General features: G+C 43.2%; 1 protein-coding gene across 1 annotated transcript in view; it reads left to right on the forward strand.

Annotated features, from left to right (window-relative positions):
- vsx2 (visual system homeobox 2) overlaps nucleotides 1-16,276 on the forward strand; it is a 77,878-nt gene extending 61,602 nt beyond the window's left edge. Inside the window, exons 4-5 of the mRNA XM_048600352.1 lie at nucleotides 10,858-11,038; nucleotides 15,900-16,276. Coding sequence (XP_048456309.1) covers nucleotides 10,858-11,038; nucleotides 15,900-16,276 — 558 coding nt within the window. The remainder of the gene's footprint in view (nucleotides 1-10,857; nucleotides 11,039-15,899) is intronic.
- Nucleotides 16,277-16,565: the final 289 nt, after the last annotated feature.

Raw genomic sequence — 16,565 nt, forward strand, 5'->3', positions numbered from 1 at the left:
TGGCTGTGACTCAGATCCCAGTCTGGCCCACGTTCGCTTTGCTCCCGATCCGGCTGTGACCCGGTTCTGGGTCTCGGCTCTTGCACGCTCTGCTCCTGTTTCAGGCTCCGGCCGTGACTTGTCTCCTGGGCTGGTCTCAGACTCTGTTTTGCTTTCCCTCCAGGTAGGATATATTAGGAATTTAAAAGTTGGGGTTGGGGTGGGGAGGAAGAAAAACTGCAGCAAGAGGAAACGAAAAAAGGAAAAGGAGTTGGCGAGCACAGCACCTCTGGCTGGAGTGTCCTACCCTGCCGCCATCTTAACTGGAACGTAATCTTTCCCCTCTCACCTTAAAAATATGCTCCCTAGTTTTGAACTCCCCCACCCTAGGGAAAAGTCCTTTGCTGTTCACCTGATCTGTGCCCCTCATTATTTTATAAACCTCTGTAAATTCGCCCCTCAGCCTTCTACACTCCAGGGAGAAAAGTCCCAGCCTATCCAGCCTAGCTTTATAGTGCCAGCAACATCCTGGTAAATCTTTTCTGACCCCACTCCAATTTAATATTATCCTTCCTACAATCGGGTGAAGAGAACTGTACACAGTACACTAAAAGTGGCCGCATCAACGTCCTGTACAACTTCAACATGATGTTCCCACTCAATGGTCTCAGCAATGAAGGCAAGCGTGCTAAACACCTTCTTAACCACCCTGTTTATCTGTGACACAATTTTCAAAGAATTATGTACCTGAACCCCTGGGTCTCTCTTTTCAAAAACACTACCCATGGCCCTATTGTTAACTGTATAAGTCCTGCCCTTGTTTATCTTACCAAAATGCAATACCTCACTTCTATCGAAATTGAACTCCACCTGCCTCTCCTCAGCCCATTGGTTCAATTGATCAAGATCCCTTTGTAATCTTAGATAGCCTTCTTCACTGTTGACTATACCACCAACTTTGGTGTCATCTGCAAACTTACTAACCATGCCTCCTAAGTTCTCATCCAGAATGTAGGAAAATTGAAGTTGAAAAATAATTTCTCGGCTTTTGTGATTTAACTGTGAACTTGTCCCACTCGTCTTCACTGCCCCTTTCACATATCAATCTAACCATTGGAATGCATCATGCAAATTTCAGTGCCCTTGACCAAACTGACCATAAGACCTTAAGATGTAGGAGGTGTACTTGCTTTGTCTTTCCGGGTGGTGAAGGATTGGAAGATGCTATTGGACCATAAGATGTAGGAGTAGAAGTTGGCCATTCAGCCCATTGGGTCTGATCATTCATTGAATGGGATCATGGCTGATCTGACAATTCTCAACTCCACTTTCCTGCCTTTTCCCCACAAACCTTGAATCCCTTGCTGATTAAAAAAATCTATCTCAGACTTTACAGACCCTCTGCACTAGAGAATTCCACTGATTCATTCCCCAAAAGGAAGAAATTCCTTATCTCCATCTTAAATATGCCATCACTTGTTCCTGAGATTATACAAACTGGCCCTAGATTCTCCCACAAGGTGAAACATTGCATTTGCTGCATTTACCTTATCTTAGAATCTGCTGTATTTCAAGAAGGTTGCTTCTCATTTTCCTAAATTCTAACGAGGACAAGACCTGACGTACTCAAATGCTCCATACAAGACAGCCCTGGCATTGATAATGAAAGGAAAAATAATATTGTTAGCGTGTAATACTGAATGAAAATGATCCCCTCAGCCCTGCTGTGTTTGACCTGAGGGAGGTAATGCTCTCACATTGGTCTCAAAACCACTAAGTATGGTAGAACCTCCAGATGACCCTCACTAAACAGGTGTCAATATCTCCCTTCCCCAAGCTCAGTGGCGTATCTGATTAAAATACAAGCAAAGAGGGAGAGAAAGAGAGAGAGAGAGAGAGATGCAATAAATTATACCAAACGATTCCACATCCAACATATCAAGGAGTTGAGGACATGAGATGATTTCTAAAATGATAACAGCCTTAATCAGGCAATCAGGAAGAGAAGATTATGTCCTGACCCACGCCATCAATCTGCCAGCAATTTAATTTCATTTCCATTACAGGGTAATTCTGAAAATTTCCACCACAAAATTAACACCCAATTTTCCCATTTTAATTAGTTAAATCAGAAGATGTAGCTTTCCCCCGGGAGGCCACGAGGTGGGATCAGTTAAGATGAAAATGATAACTACATGGCTGTAATTAGGACGGGTCAATGCATCCTCTCCCTCGAGTCAGGCTAGTTTAATTTCCCGTGATATTTGAGCGGTTGTCGCTAAGCTGTCCCATCGATTGATGCCGAAATTAACTTATTTTTCAATCAGATCCTGGCTGCCCCCTGGGTCGCCACTTGCCTGCCTCTTTTGCAACTGAAGCGATTTTTCATCAGCGGCTGTCTTTGATGGGGAGAGGAGCCGTCATGCATTACAAAAGATCCTTGAATGATTTTGACAATTTTTTTTATCCTCCCACATCGTCCCCCACCCCCACCAACAACCGCCTCCCGTCCACCTTCTCCCACATCATCAGCAGCAACAGCTTAACCAGGTAGCACTTCACTGGCAGGCATTTATATCAGAGGAAGATGTCACTGTGGAGGTGTCCCTGGCAGGAGCAGAGTGACTTGCACTTTAACAATAGCAGATTAGGCAGCTTCATCGTTATCTCCTATTAAAACTACCTCGAGGGATAGTTTTTATTAAAATTAATTTTGCCTGTTTAAAACTTAATTATTGTGTGTTTTTTTTTAATTTGAAGCCTGATGGAATTCCTTATCCCAGAATCCTGCCATTTGGCCCAGTTTTTTTATTCATTCACAAGGATGAGGGCGTCGCTGTCCAGGCAGCATTTATTGCCCATCCCTAATTGCCCAGAGGACAGTTAAGAGTCAACCACATTGCCATGGGTTCAGAGTCACATGTAGGCCAGACCAGGTAAGGATGGCATAGATAACACAGTGTAGAGCTGGAGGATCACAGCAGGCCGGGAAGCATCAGAGGAGCAGGAAAGCTGACGTTTCGGGTCGGGACCCGTTTCTGAAGAAGGGTCCTGGTGCCTGGCCTGCTGTGATCCTTCAGCTCCACACTGTGTTAACTCTGACTCCAGCATTGGCAGTTCTTACTATCTCAGGTAAGGATGGCAGTTTCCTTCCCGAAAGGGCATTAGTGAACCAGGTGGGTTTTTCCTCCAACAATCAGTAATGGATTCATGGTCCATCATCAGACTCTTAATTCCAGATTTTTTTTTTAGAAACTGAATTCAAATTCCACCATGGAAGGATTTGAACCTGGGTCCCAGAGCATTTACTTGGGTCTCTGGATTAATAGTCCAGTGACAATACCACTAGGCCATTGCCTCACCATTGAGTCCACACCACCCCTCTGAAGAGCATCCCACCCAGATCCACCACCCACCCCACCACAAAACCTATAACCCTGCATTTCCCACGGCCAATACGCCTAACCAGCACATCTTTGGATTGTGGGAGGAAACCCACACAGACACAGGGAGAATGTGCACACTCCACACAGACAGTTGCCTGAGGCTGGAATTGAACCTGGATCCCTGCTGCTGTGAGGCAGCAGTGCTAACCACTGAGTCACACCCCACATCGGTTGTTTAAGTAGCAAAATCAGCTTCAGCGTTAATCTGTGGGATTTACATATACATATTAATCAATTAAAACCTTCTAACTGATTAAAGATTTAACAGCATCTTATCTTTGCTTAATACATCCTCATCAGTGGTGTGACCCTTTGATCTTTTACTTATACATTTTGTGTCTGATACAACCTCTCTCCTAATAGAAGGACTGAGGCTCCAAAAACTTGTGTTTTCAGATAAACCTGTTGGACTATAATCTGGAGTCATGTGATTTCTGACCTTGTCCACCCCAGTCCAACATCAGCATCTCCACATCATGTGGGATATTATGCCACTGGATTGTAATTAGTTGGGGTGGGTCATGGGTTCAAATCCCACTGTGGCATCTTGAGGAGTAATATCATTTGGAATTGAAAGCAAGTCTCAATTATTACCGTTTAAAAGCAAACTATTTGGTTCACTCATCTCCTATAGACAATGAAATCTACCATCCTTTCCTGGTCTGGCCTTTATGTGACTCCAGACCCACAGCAATGGCCAATGACTCTTGATTCCCTTCTGAAATGGCCCTAAGAAGCCACTCAGTTCAAGGGCAGTTAGGGACAAGGAGCAAACGGTGGGATGTCTACATTTGATCAAATAAACTCTGTTTAAAACTGTATCAAACTCTGAGATGGAAGGTTTAATTCCCACACCAGGTAGTTGAGAGCAAAATCCAACAGCAGTCCATTTGCAGTACTGAGGTTCAGATGTTAAACTGAGGCTCCATCTGCCCTTTCAGTTGGGTGCTATAGTTCTATGTTCAAGAAACAGAACTGGGGAAGTTTGATTAGTGTCTGGGCCAAAATGTACCCTGCATCCAAATCCAAGCTTGCTGATTGTGGCCACATACTGTGTGTAAAAATCTCCAGTGCTTCTCCTATATTACAGAAATAATAACACTTTCTTCTTCAAAAGTAATGCTTCATAGGCTGTAAAGTGCATTGGAATGTCCTGAGGTTGTGAATGGAAATGATATGAAATAGTATGATTCTTCCTATAATACCTAGCACAAGGCTTTAGAATCATAGAACCCTACAGTGTGGAAACAGGCTATTTGGCCCAACAAGTCCACACTACCCCTCTGAAGAGCATCCTACCCAGACCCTCGTTAGTGCTGTGAGGCAGCAGTGTTAACCACTGTGGCACCATGCTACCCAAATTTAGTTGGTATTAAATTAAATTGGTTCCTTGTGAGTAAGGAAGTCCAGTTCTGCCCCTACAGACGAAATTGACAAAGTGCGATGGTAAGTGTTAGAGGTAGGGTCCGTGCTAGGGGCATTGTTTCTTCAATATGTATAAATGTCGTGGATATTGAAGTGCTGAGTAAAAGTTAAAAGTTTGCCAATGATGTCAAACTTGGAGAAGTGGGGGTGACACCAAATGAATTGCAACAGAATGAAGCGAGACTAGCAGTATGGACAGCCAAGCAGTAAATGAAACTTAAAGCAGAGAAGAGTGAATGGGATGTTTAATGGCAGAAGTGATAGAGACAATGTAGTCTTAATGGCACAGTTCAAGAATGTCTAGCGACAGAGGGACCTGGGAGTATTTAGCAAAATAAATTGGATTTTGGGCTTCATAAATAAAGAGACTAGGCGATGGACTAGTCAAATTGTTGCTAGACTATTAATCCAGTGACCTAGGTAATGTCTTAGGTTTGAATACTACAATGGCAGATGGTAGAATTTCAATTCAACAATAATGTAGAATTAAGAGTCCAATAATAACCGAGAATCCATTGTCAATTGTGGGAAAAACCCTTCTGGTTCACTTATATCCTTTAGGGAAGGAAACTGCCATCCTTACCTGGTCTGGCCTACACGTGATTCCAGACCCACAGCAATGTGATTGACTCTTAACTGCCCTCTGGGCAATTAGGGATGGGCAATAAACGCTGGCCTAACCCGTGATGTCCATATCCTGTGAATTAATTTTTAAAAATGAGTAGAAAAGAAAAAAGAATTAGGCTAAGCCTTTATTTGGCTCTGGTCAATCCAAAAGTAGAATATTGTGTCCACGTCCGTCTAGTTACCACACAAAGTATGTGATGGTTCTGAACAGTATGCAGTGCATTTTTTTTTACCAGAATGGTTCCCAAAGATGGGGGAGTTTATCTAAACATTAGATCGGAGAAACTGAGGTTTCTCTTGGAACAAAGGAGCTTGAGGAGAGATTGAATGGAGACATGCAAGCTTCTGACAGGTTTAGGGAAGATAGACAAGTGAAAATTATGTTCCCATCAGTTGATGGTTCAAGACTAAGGAAACTGGTATAAGATTGCAAGAGAATGAGGGGGAAATGTAAGGAGATCCTGTTTTTACATGATATCCATGGAGGTGCTGTCAGTGGAGATGAGCAATGATTTCAAAAGGAACATGAGTGGGTACTTGAGGGAAATAAACTATAGGGTTACAGGAATAGAGACGGGGAATGGGGCTGACTGGATTATTTTACAGAGGACTGAATGACCTCTTTATGTGCTGTAATGTCTCAGAACTGAAGTGCTTGCTGTGTGCAGAATTTCGTATTCTGTTATTCATTAAACATTACATTTATTATTAATCAAAATCCTCATTTGCTCAAAAAACTATATTGACCAGCAACTTAAGTTAAGAAATTTGAATTGATAATATGCTGTTTAAATACAGTGGCCCATTTCAATACAAGGAGCTGTTTAAATATGATACCCTTTGTAAATATGGTGTGCTACTCAATTTTATAAAGTGTCAAAGTGGGTGAATATGATAAATAGGGCAATTATCCTTTCAGCTATGTCTTGCATTTTGTGCAACACTTGGCTTGAAGTTATGAATTATGATTGGCACAAAATTCAAAGGACAAATTCAGTTCAATCTCAACATCTTGTTAAGATTCATTAACTGTTTGAATGTTGTTATTGTAGGTTAGGACAATATTGCACTCGTTTGATTGCATTATTGCATTCCTCCAAGCTGTAAGTATATGTGCTAGATTATAAATATAGTGCTTGGGAAATAAAATCAATACATCTGGCAAAAAAAGGCTCTAGTTCTTGTTCATTTTGCTGGTGAAAGTGCAGGTCCTTGACTCTGTGATCCCCATCCCTGGCTTCTCATCCAGACAGCTAGGATTCAACCCTATGCTAACTGGCCAATCATTCCTGGGATTAATCTAATCATGTTTGGACAATGAACAGTTGGCTTGTTGAATATTTCTTTAATTTGCTCATGGGTTGTGGGTGGTGACTGGCTAGGTGAGCATTTATTACCCTTGTTAGTTGCCCAGACGGCAGTTAGGAGTTAACCACATTGCTGTGGGTCTGGCGTCGCATGTAGGCCAGACCAGATAAGGATGACAGATTTCCTTTCCTGCAGGGCATTTAGTGAATCAGATAGGACTTTTTGGCAACAATCATCAATAATTACATGGTCACTGTTATGCTAACTTTTTAATTTCAGAATTTTAATTGAATTCAAATTTCACCATCTGCCATATTGGGTCTTGAACTCAAACTCCCCCAAACATTTCCCTGAAGTTCTAGTCTAGTGACAACACAATGATACCACTGCCTCCTCAACTACAATTGTCAAACAAATTTTGATGGGGAGATCAAGATGGAATTTAATGTGATATTATTGACATATGATCTAGTGAGCTTCTAATCCACCTGTAAATCAGGAATTTGAGGAAAGAGTGACATTATATCATTAGGGAAGCAATTCTGACAGAGCTGCAGGCCCTCTTTGTTTCCATACGCTAATGGAATTCATTCTAGGATCTGAAAAGAAGGTGCTAATATTGGAGTTAATGTTCCAAAATTTGTTGATCCTGGAAAGGTTTGATCTGACTGGAAAGTAGCATTTTCAGAAGGGCAGGCAACAGGAAACAGAAAACTATAAGACAGTTAGCTTGATGTTTGACATGGGGAAGGTGTTCAAATTGATCATTAAGGAGGTCATAACCAAACACTTGGAAAAACTTGAGGCAATTGGGAAGAGTCAGCATGGCTTTGTGAGATGGTTAAACACAGTTTCCACACTGGAGTTCTTTGAAGGAGTAACATGCGCTGTGGATAATGGGGAGCTCGTTGATGTACGATACTTGGCTTTCCAAAAGGCATTGACAAGGTTCTATAGAAAAGGTAATTGAGCAAAATAGGAGCTCACCTCCACTGTATCGAGTGTACCATACTGGCATGGATAGAAAATTGGCTGGTTGGCAGAAAAATAAAATATGCATAAATTGGTCTTTTTTAGATTGACAGGATATCAAAAGTAGAATCCTGCAGGAATGTGTTGGGCCCTGGACTTCTTCCAATTTATGTCAATAACTTGGATGAGGCGTTGATGACCTAACTAGAATCCAGATGTATGTAGCTTGAGTGGGGAAAAAATCTGGCAGATAGAGTACGACATGGAAAATATGTGATTTTGTTCATTTTGGCAGGAAGAATAAAAAAAAAGTGTTAATTGAACAGAGAATAACTACAGAAGTCCAGGGTTGCAGAGAGATCTAGGTGTTCTAGTACATGAATCACAAAAGTATCAATTGATTAAGAAGGCTAATGGAGAGGAATTGAACATAAAATTAAGGATATTATGCTTCATTTATACAGGGCATTAGTGAAATAACATCTTGGATATTGTGTGCAGTTTTGGTTTCAGTACTTAAGGAATGATGTAAATGCCTTGGAGTTGGTTCAGAGGAAGCTTCCAAGGTTATCATCCAGAATGAGTGCGTTGTCTTATGAGGAAACATTGGACAGGTTGGGCTTGCCTTTCACTGCAGTCTAGAAGAGTTGAGGGGTGATTTAATTGAAACCTATAAGATCCTGAATGGTCTTGACAAGATGGACGTGGAAAAGATGTTTCCTTTTATGGGTCACTCTAGAACTGTGGATATTGTTTGTTTGGTCAGAGATGAGAGGATTTTTTTGAGCATTTTGTGACTTTAGAGCTCTGAGAAGGTTATGGAGGTGGAGCATGGGGTGACTTATGAGATGAACTTTCCTGGATCAGATTTAATCTTAGTTAGCAATGCAGCTGATGCTGCCTGCTCAGGACTGTTGTGAAGTGGATACAGAATGAATGCAAGGGAAGGAGGTGGCAGGACATAGGAAAAGGGGGGTGCATGTGGTGTTAGTCACTGGGGCCCATGTCCTAGAGAAGTAGGCCATTCAACCCTTCATGCCTGCTCTAGTATTCAATGAGATTATAGCTGATATGTTCATTTGTCAAATTCCACATTTCCATCTATTCCATCCAACCCCCGATAAACTTTGATTCCTTTGACTAACAAGAATCTATCTATCTCCACCTTAAAAATATTCAAGGACACCACCTCCTCCACCTTCTCAGATAGAGTTCCAAAGACACAAAATTCTCCAATAAAGGTCCCCTCATGTTGGCTGTGTAGTAGCAAATCAAAACACATACAGGCAGAGGGCAAATCTCAAAAATCCTCAAAACTCTCAAAAAAACCTCAAACATCCTGGGAATTCTCAAGTCTGGTGGTGCGGGAGGGTTGGTGGGGAATGGCGGGAGCGTGCAACTTACGCACGAATCTCTGAGAAGCTCCTCTGTCATTCACAGACTGGCTCTCGCCCCTTGTTAAGCCTATCACCAGCAAATGTAGGATAGCAGCAGTGAGAACGTACATGGTGGTGTGGCACTGCTCCTGGGCGGTTTGGGTTGGCGGTGCCAGGCTGGAGTTGGAACAGAATGTGTTGCTGGCCTTGGTGCTGAAAGAGTGTGGGTGAGAATGTGACTGCAGGCTGTTTGGTGTCGGTAGGAGAGAGAGGGAGATATGGGGGGCTGCCAAGTGGAAGAGAAGGAGACTGAGAGTAGTCAGAAGGCTGGAAGAGGAGAGGCAGGTGGACGACATGGCAAAGCTTCAAGGAGAGGGGAATGGGAAGGAAGCTGCAAGGATGAATTAGAGAGAAAGAGGGAAAGAAGAAGGCTGCACATGGGAGGAAGTGGGGGGGAAATTGGAAGGGCAAGACAGGCTGCAGGAGAAGCAGGGGAGAGGGAGAAGATATGTGAAAGAAAGTGAACAGTTTTAAATCTATTAACAAAGGAGTAGCTAGCTAACCAGGAGCCAGGAATATAGGAAATCACTGAGGTAGTGAATTCCTTGCAAACTAATGTGGAATCTTTAGCTTAATGCTGCATATATTGAAGAGCTGCTATATGGAGGGGAAATATATTGAATGTTATTGTAATGAGCACACTGTCAATTGTTAAGTTTAGATATGAGATTGAAAGCTGAGATGCAGTGAAAATGGTAGTACCTAACAACGTAGGAGATAGGAACAGGACAGGCCATTTGTTCAGTCAAGTTTGCTCCGGGTTAATTCATACTTGGTTATTTACCTCAGTGCCACTTGCCTGCACCATCCCCATGTCCTTTGATGTTGTCGGGTTTTCAGAAATCTATCCATTTCTGTCTTGAACCTGCTCAACGACTGAACCTTCACAGCCCTCTGGGGTCAAGAATTCCAAAGATTCACCCACCTCTGAGTGAAGAGCTGTCCTGTTGATCTCTGTTTTAAATGGCCTACCACTTGGCCTGAGATTCCGTCCCCTGATTTTAGACTCACCTGCCAGGGGAACCATCCTGTCTCCATCCACCCTGTAAGAATTTTCTAAAAGTTCTATGAGGTTAACCACCCCAACCCACCATTCTTCAAAGCTCCAATGAGTACAGGCCCAGATTCGTCAGTTTCTGCTCAACTTCAGGGGATTAATCTGGTTGAAGTTCTGTTATGCTCCCTCTGTGGCAAGTGTATTCTTCCTTAAATAAGGAGACTCAAAACTGTCCACAATTCTCCAGGTGTGGTCTCACCATGGCTCTGTCTATTTGCAGCAACATATCTTCATTGCAGTGCTCAAATCCCCTCATGATGAAGGTCAAGATACCATTTGCCTTCCTGATTGCTTGCTGCACTTGGTGATCCTTCAACATGTCTCTTTGGGCACTCTCACCTCCCAACCTCTCACCATTTAAGTGTCCTGCCTCACTGTAGTTTCTATCAAAGCGAATAACCCCACGGTTCATCTCATAAGAGCCCGAATCAAAATGTTTCTCCACTTTTTAAGTCACCTCTCTTTGACACATCTTTTAGATCCTGCCCTAATATCTCCTGTAGAGGTTCCCAAGCACCCAGGGACTGTGAAAGGTGTTGGATAATTGTAGACTGTTGTTGCTGATGTTACCTTTTAACCTGTCTCTTCACTGCTCTCCCTCTCACAGGTCTGGTTCCAGAACCGCAGAGCCAAGTGGAGAAAACGGGAGAAATGCTGGGGCCGCAGTAGTGTCATGGCCGAGTATGGGCTGTACGGAGCGATGGTGCGGCACTCCATCCCGCTGCCGGAATCCATCCTGAAATCCGCAAAGGATGGCATCATGGAATCCTGCGCTCCGTGGCTTCTTGGTAATTATTTACTCGCTTGCATCACAGCGACATTGACGATAGCGAAACAGAGGGTTTTAAAAAATAGATTAATACGTTGGGGGGACTGGGCTTCACATGCTGACTGGTCGATTTGGTTGCAGCAGACAATGCAGGAAGAGGCCATTTAGCCCATCACTTCTGTGCTATCTCTTGGAAACAATGGTCCAGTCAGTCCACCACCCCTGCTCTTCCCTCTTCTCCAATTCCCCTTTCAAGGTCACTATTAAATCTGCTTTCACCTTCATTTCAGGCAATGAGTTCCAGATCATCATAAGTCGTAGTGCACTAACGTTTCTCCCCATCTTCCCCTCTGATTCTTTACCCAATTATTATTTGACATCAAAGCGGCTTAATGTGACATCAAGGACCCCCAGTAAACCAGGAATCAATGGGAATCGGGCAGGAAACTCTCCATGGGTCAGTCACACCTGGCACATAGGGAGATGGTTGTGGTTGTAGAAGGTCAATCATCTCAGCTCCAGTACGTCTCTGGAGGTGATCCTCAGGGTAGTGTGCTAAGTCTTCAATTGCTTAGTCAATGACTTCTCATAGAAACAGAAAATAGGAGTAGGAGGAGGCCATTCAGCCCTTTGAGCCTGTTTCATCATTCAATATAATCATGGCTGGTTACCCAACTCAGTGCCCTGTTCCTGCATGCACCATGTACCCTTTGATCTCATTAGCCCTAAGAACTACATCTAACTCCTTGAAAACATTCAATGTTTCGACCTCAATCACTTTCTTAGGTAGAGAATCCCAATTTCCTCTTGCAACATGTCAGAAATTGTTATTGCACAACGTTCAGCATCATCCACACCCCACACCCCACCTCAGATACTGAAGCAGCTTGTGTCCATGTGCAAGATCTGGTTTGGGCTGACAAATATCAAATAACAAATGCCAGTCAATGCCCATCTCCAACAAGAGAGAATCTAAATATCCCTCCCTGATGTTCAATAGCATTACCATTGAGTCCCCCACAATCAACATCCTTGGCGTTACCATTGACCAGAAACTAAACAACACAGATTTACAAATACTACAAGAGCAGGGCAGAGGCTAGCAATTCTGTGGCAGCTAACTCACGTCCTAACTCCCCAAAGCCTGCCCACCCATCTTCAATGCAGAAGTCAGGAGTGTGATGGAATACTCCCCACTTGTCTGGATGGGTGCAGCTCCAACAGTACTCAAGGAACTTGACATCATTCAGGACAAAGCAGCTTGATTGGCATTCTATCCACCAACATCAACATTCATTCCCTTTATCACCAAGTCACAGTGGCAGTAGGGTGTATCATGTACAAGATACACTGCAGAAATTCACCAAGATTCGATGGGCTGAATGGCCTAATTTCTGCTCCTATGTCTTACCTCTCCAACATCTCTTCGAAAACCTGTGATCTCTACCATCTAAAAGGACTAGGGTGGCAGAAACATGGGAACGTCATCGCCTGCAAGTTCCCTTCCAAGTCAGTCACCATCCTGACTTGGAAATATATTGCCATTCCTTCAGTGTCGCTGGGTCAACATACTGGAACAGCATTGTGGGTATCCTTACACCTGAGGACGGCCATAGTTCAAGAAAGTAGGTCACAACCCACCACCTTGAGGGCAGCTAGAGATGGGCACAAAGTGCTGGACCAGTCAGCAATGCCCACATCCCATGAATGAAAACACTGCCTTGTGGTTACTGGCCTTCCTGACTCTAGGAGGTGTTTCTCCTTATTTATTTCATCATAACTCTGCACACAGCCTGATAGTTACAGGACAGGGCATGATGCTGATGCCTACTTTTGAATGTGAAAATGACTCTCACCGTTTTCACGACAAACATTCTCTGGGTATCAGAGAGCTATAAATTTTGGCCTCAGCACGTCTGAATCTGGTTCAAGATTCTCAAAGGATTGAATGTTAAATTTATTTGGACTATTCCATACAGACTTAGGATGCAGAATTACATTGTCCCCCGTTTCTGGTTTTCTCACTGTTAGAGGCACCAGGCACAAGGTTAACTGTTCCGAGGTACAGCCCATTAATAATTTCGCAAGGACACTTGAGGGAATTGAACTTGCAGGGCTATGGGGATGAAGCATTGGACTGGGGCTGACTGGATTGCTGTACAGTAAGCAGGAGCTGAATGGACTCCTGTTCTACCATTGAGCGAGATCAAGGTTGAGAATGTTTTATTATATATATAAAACCACGCTTCACTAACCTGGGACAGTTTGCCTGAAAGGAGAATATATAATGTCCGTCCTCTCTCACTGGCGAACACCAATACACTCTCACACAGAGGTAAAATAACATTTTCTACTGTCACTCTTCCTAGCTCAGGCTGTCAAATATCTCAGGTTGGGGAGCACAATAATCACAAGACTTCATAGCAGGCTAGGTCATTTGGTCTCTCAGGTGTGCTCTGCCATTCAATAAGGTCATGGCTGACCTGAATTGTGGCTTTGTTGTTCCCTTTACTGTCTGCCTCCCCTCTAACTGTTGACTCCCTTCCTGAGCAAATGACACTCTAATTCTATTTGACCATATTTAATAATCCAGCCTCCAGGGTTCTGTGTAGAAGAATCCCAGTTCATGATCCTTTGAGGGGTAAAATACTCTTCGTCTCTCATTCTAAAAATTAGGAGTCTGTCATTAAAGATTTGTTGCTTTGTAAAAGACTCCCTCACAAGGGGTAACATCCCCTCCATGTCAGAAATAAATAGCCAGCCATCAGCCCGGCTGGAAAATTTGCTTGAAATACTGAACTTTCAATGGGTTTTCAATTCAATCTGAATGGATAAAATGGAAGCTCTTCTGTCAGGTCCAGTGAGGAATGGCATCCAAATTCTAAATAGATGGACTCTGTCAGATTGGGACAAACATGATTCAGTGCGTGGTGAAAAATTCTTTAAGGACAGGATTTAACAGGCCCTCATTGGTAGGTTTGCCTGTGAAATTCCCTGTGTGTCTTTCCCACTAAGCTCCTGCCTGCCCCCATTCCTGCCTGAGCTAGGCCCAATTGCTCTCGCTCCCACTTGAGGCCCTTAAGTGGCTGTTTATTGCCTACCTTCGGCCACATCCTCCCCAGCCTCAGTTCTGAGGAGTTCAGGGGAAGGGGGATACGCCCGGCAGCTCATCCTGCTCATGCCATGGGCAGGAATAGGAGGCGGGAAGGCACCATCCTCAATAGTCTGATATATCACCTGCAGTCCCTCACTGGGGGCTCCCCAACCATTCCCATTGCCTCGTCCTCTCCATCCCCCTGTCATCACTGTCCAATCCACCCCCTCATGATATTTTAGGGTGGGGCTGTGTGAACATGTTTGGGACAGAGTGACCTAGAATTACTATGAAATAGTCATAGAGTCCTACAGCATGGAAACAGACCCTTTGGTCCAACCAGTCCATGCTGGCCATAATCCCAAACTAAACTAGTCCCACCTGCCTGCGCTTGGCCCATATCCTGCCTAACATTTCTTATTCATGTACTTATCTAAAAGTCTTTTAAACATTGTAACTGTACCCACATTCACCACTTCTTTTGGAAGTTCATTCCACACACAAATCACTCTCCGTGTAAACAAAAAATTGCCTCTCATGTCTTTTGTATATGTTTCTCCTCTCACCTTAAAAATATGACCCCCCCGGCGACCCGGTCTTGAAATCCTCCATCCTAGGGGAAAGACACCTGCCATTCACCTTATCTATACCCCTCATGAATTTATAAACCTCTATAAGGTTGCCTCTCAACCTCCTGCACTCCAGTGAATAAAAGACCCAGGCTATCCAGCCTCTCCTTGTAATGCAAGCCCTCCATTCCTGGCAACATACTGGCTGTGCTGATGTTGGTACAAACCTAAAAAAATTTATCCTCTCTGATCCCTCAACTTGATGGAGACACATTTCTTCCCTACCTCCTCCATTGTTAAAAATTCTGCGGCTTGCTGTGTGTCTTGTTTGCTTGTTGTGAATATTAAAACAATTGGGAATTAAAGAGTTTTACAAATTAAGGAGTTTTCAAACCAAAGCCATGATATTCCATTTCTGATTTTCTTAGCTTCCACTGCACTGCCACTAACCAACCCTCTCCTTACCTCTCCTATACAAACCCACTAGACTTCATCCAAATCACCTTTCTGAGGAGGTCAGCACTCTTAACCACAAGGGTTTGCCAATTTTTAACAGACTGAGAGCAGACATTCTTACTGTTTGCAAACAATCAATTTGTTCTAGTGGTGATGATTGCCTGAATCAAGACTATGAGTGAAATTTGACTAACTTTAGGAATTAAATATTGTTTCCTCCTTTGAATTGTAAACATTATGTTATTTAGAACTTTATTTTCTTCAAATGCATTGCTAAGCTGGTGTGTTCATTTGAAATTTGGTATTCTTGTATTCGTCCTGATGAGTGCAAGACAAAAAGCGGCAAAAACAAATCTTTTTTCAGTGACATTGGGTTTGTTAGTCTAGACCTAAACCCAATATATTCATACCTACAGTCAATGTGTTCGCCTATTTAGAACCCTATTTAAATGACTAACCATTATGTGTGCTCAATGTGGCTTTGGTTAGAGTAAGACTCTCAGCAATGACACTTGATTTGGACAATTTTCAAAATTGGCATTTCCATGTCCACCAAACCCTTGTACAAAACACCCAAGTTTGGATGTGGCCTTGGGGATCATTGCACCCTTATCACGAGTCAGTTTATTCTCCCATGAAGCCTTTGTGTCTAATGATCTGACCTGACCTGACCTGTAGTGTCTGTGTTAAATAAAGCCTTTAGCTCCCAGGTTCCTGCTACAGTTTAATCTTGGCATCTTTCTTTGCTTTACTGTTTTCAGTTCAAGATGGCTTACCAATGACCAGACGCTTTTTTAAAACCGAGTACCAACAATTCTTTCTAGGAATGCACAAAAAGTCCCTCGAGGCGTCTGAGGTGGTGAGGAAAGTGGAAGCCGAGCACAGCAGTCAAGCCAGCCAGGATGACCTGGAGCGTGAAGCCAAGGGCAAGGATTCCAACGTGGCCATTTCCAAAGAGGAACTGCGGGAGAGCAGCATAGCAGCCCTCAGGGCGAAAGCACAGGAGCACAGTGCTAAAGTGTTAGGAACGGTGTCCAGTGACGGGCAGAGCAAGATGGCGGAGGAGGAAAGACCCGACGAGATGAAGAGCGAGCAGTCTAAAGCAATGCCTGATGAGCTGTCGACAGAAAAGTTCTAAACTTTATACACAAACTTTTAGCTCTTTATATCTCTGCAGTCTTTTATGATGCAGTATCCTTCAAGACTGTTTTACAGCAACAAAAGCAACATGACGTTGGCTCTGGCTTAACTGTCAGGCCTCCCTCCCTGTTTTATTTTTACCGAGGTTACTCTTGATGGATGTATGTGTGTGTGTCTTTTTTTAATAATTTGTTGTTGGTATATTGACTTGTAATGTAACTATAATCTATAATTATTCATTCGGAGTTGCGCCAAAGTGAACACTGGTGGATTTTAGTAGTTTTATT

Source organism: Rhincodon typus, chromosome 8 (assembly GCF_021869965.1).
Source record: "Rhincodon typus isolate 14 chromosome 8, sRhiTyp1.1, whole genome shotgun sequence".
Classification (NCBI taxonomy): domain Eukaryota; kingdom Metazoa; phylum Chordata; class Chondrichthyes; order Orectolobiformes; family Rhincodontidae; genus Rhincodon; species Rhincodon typus.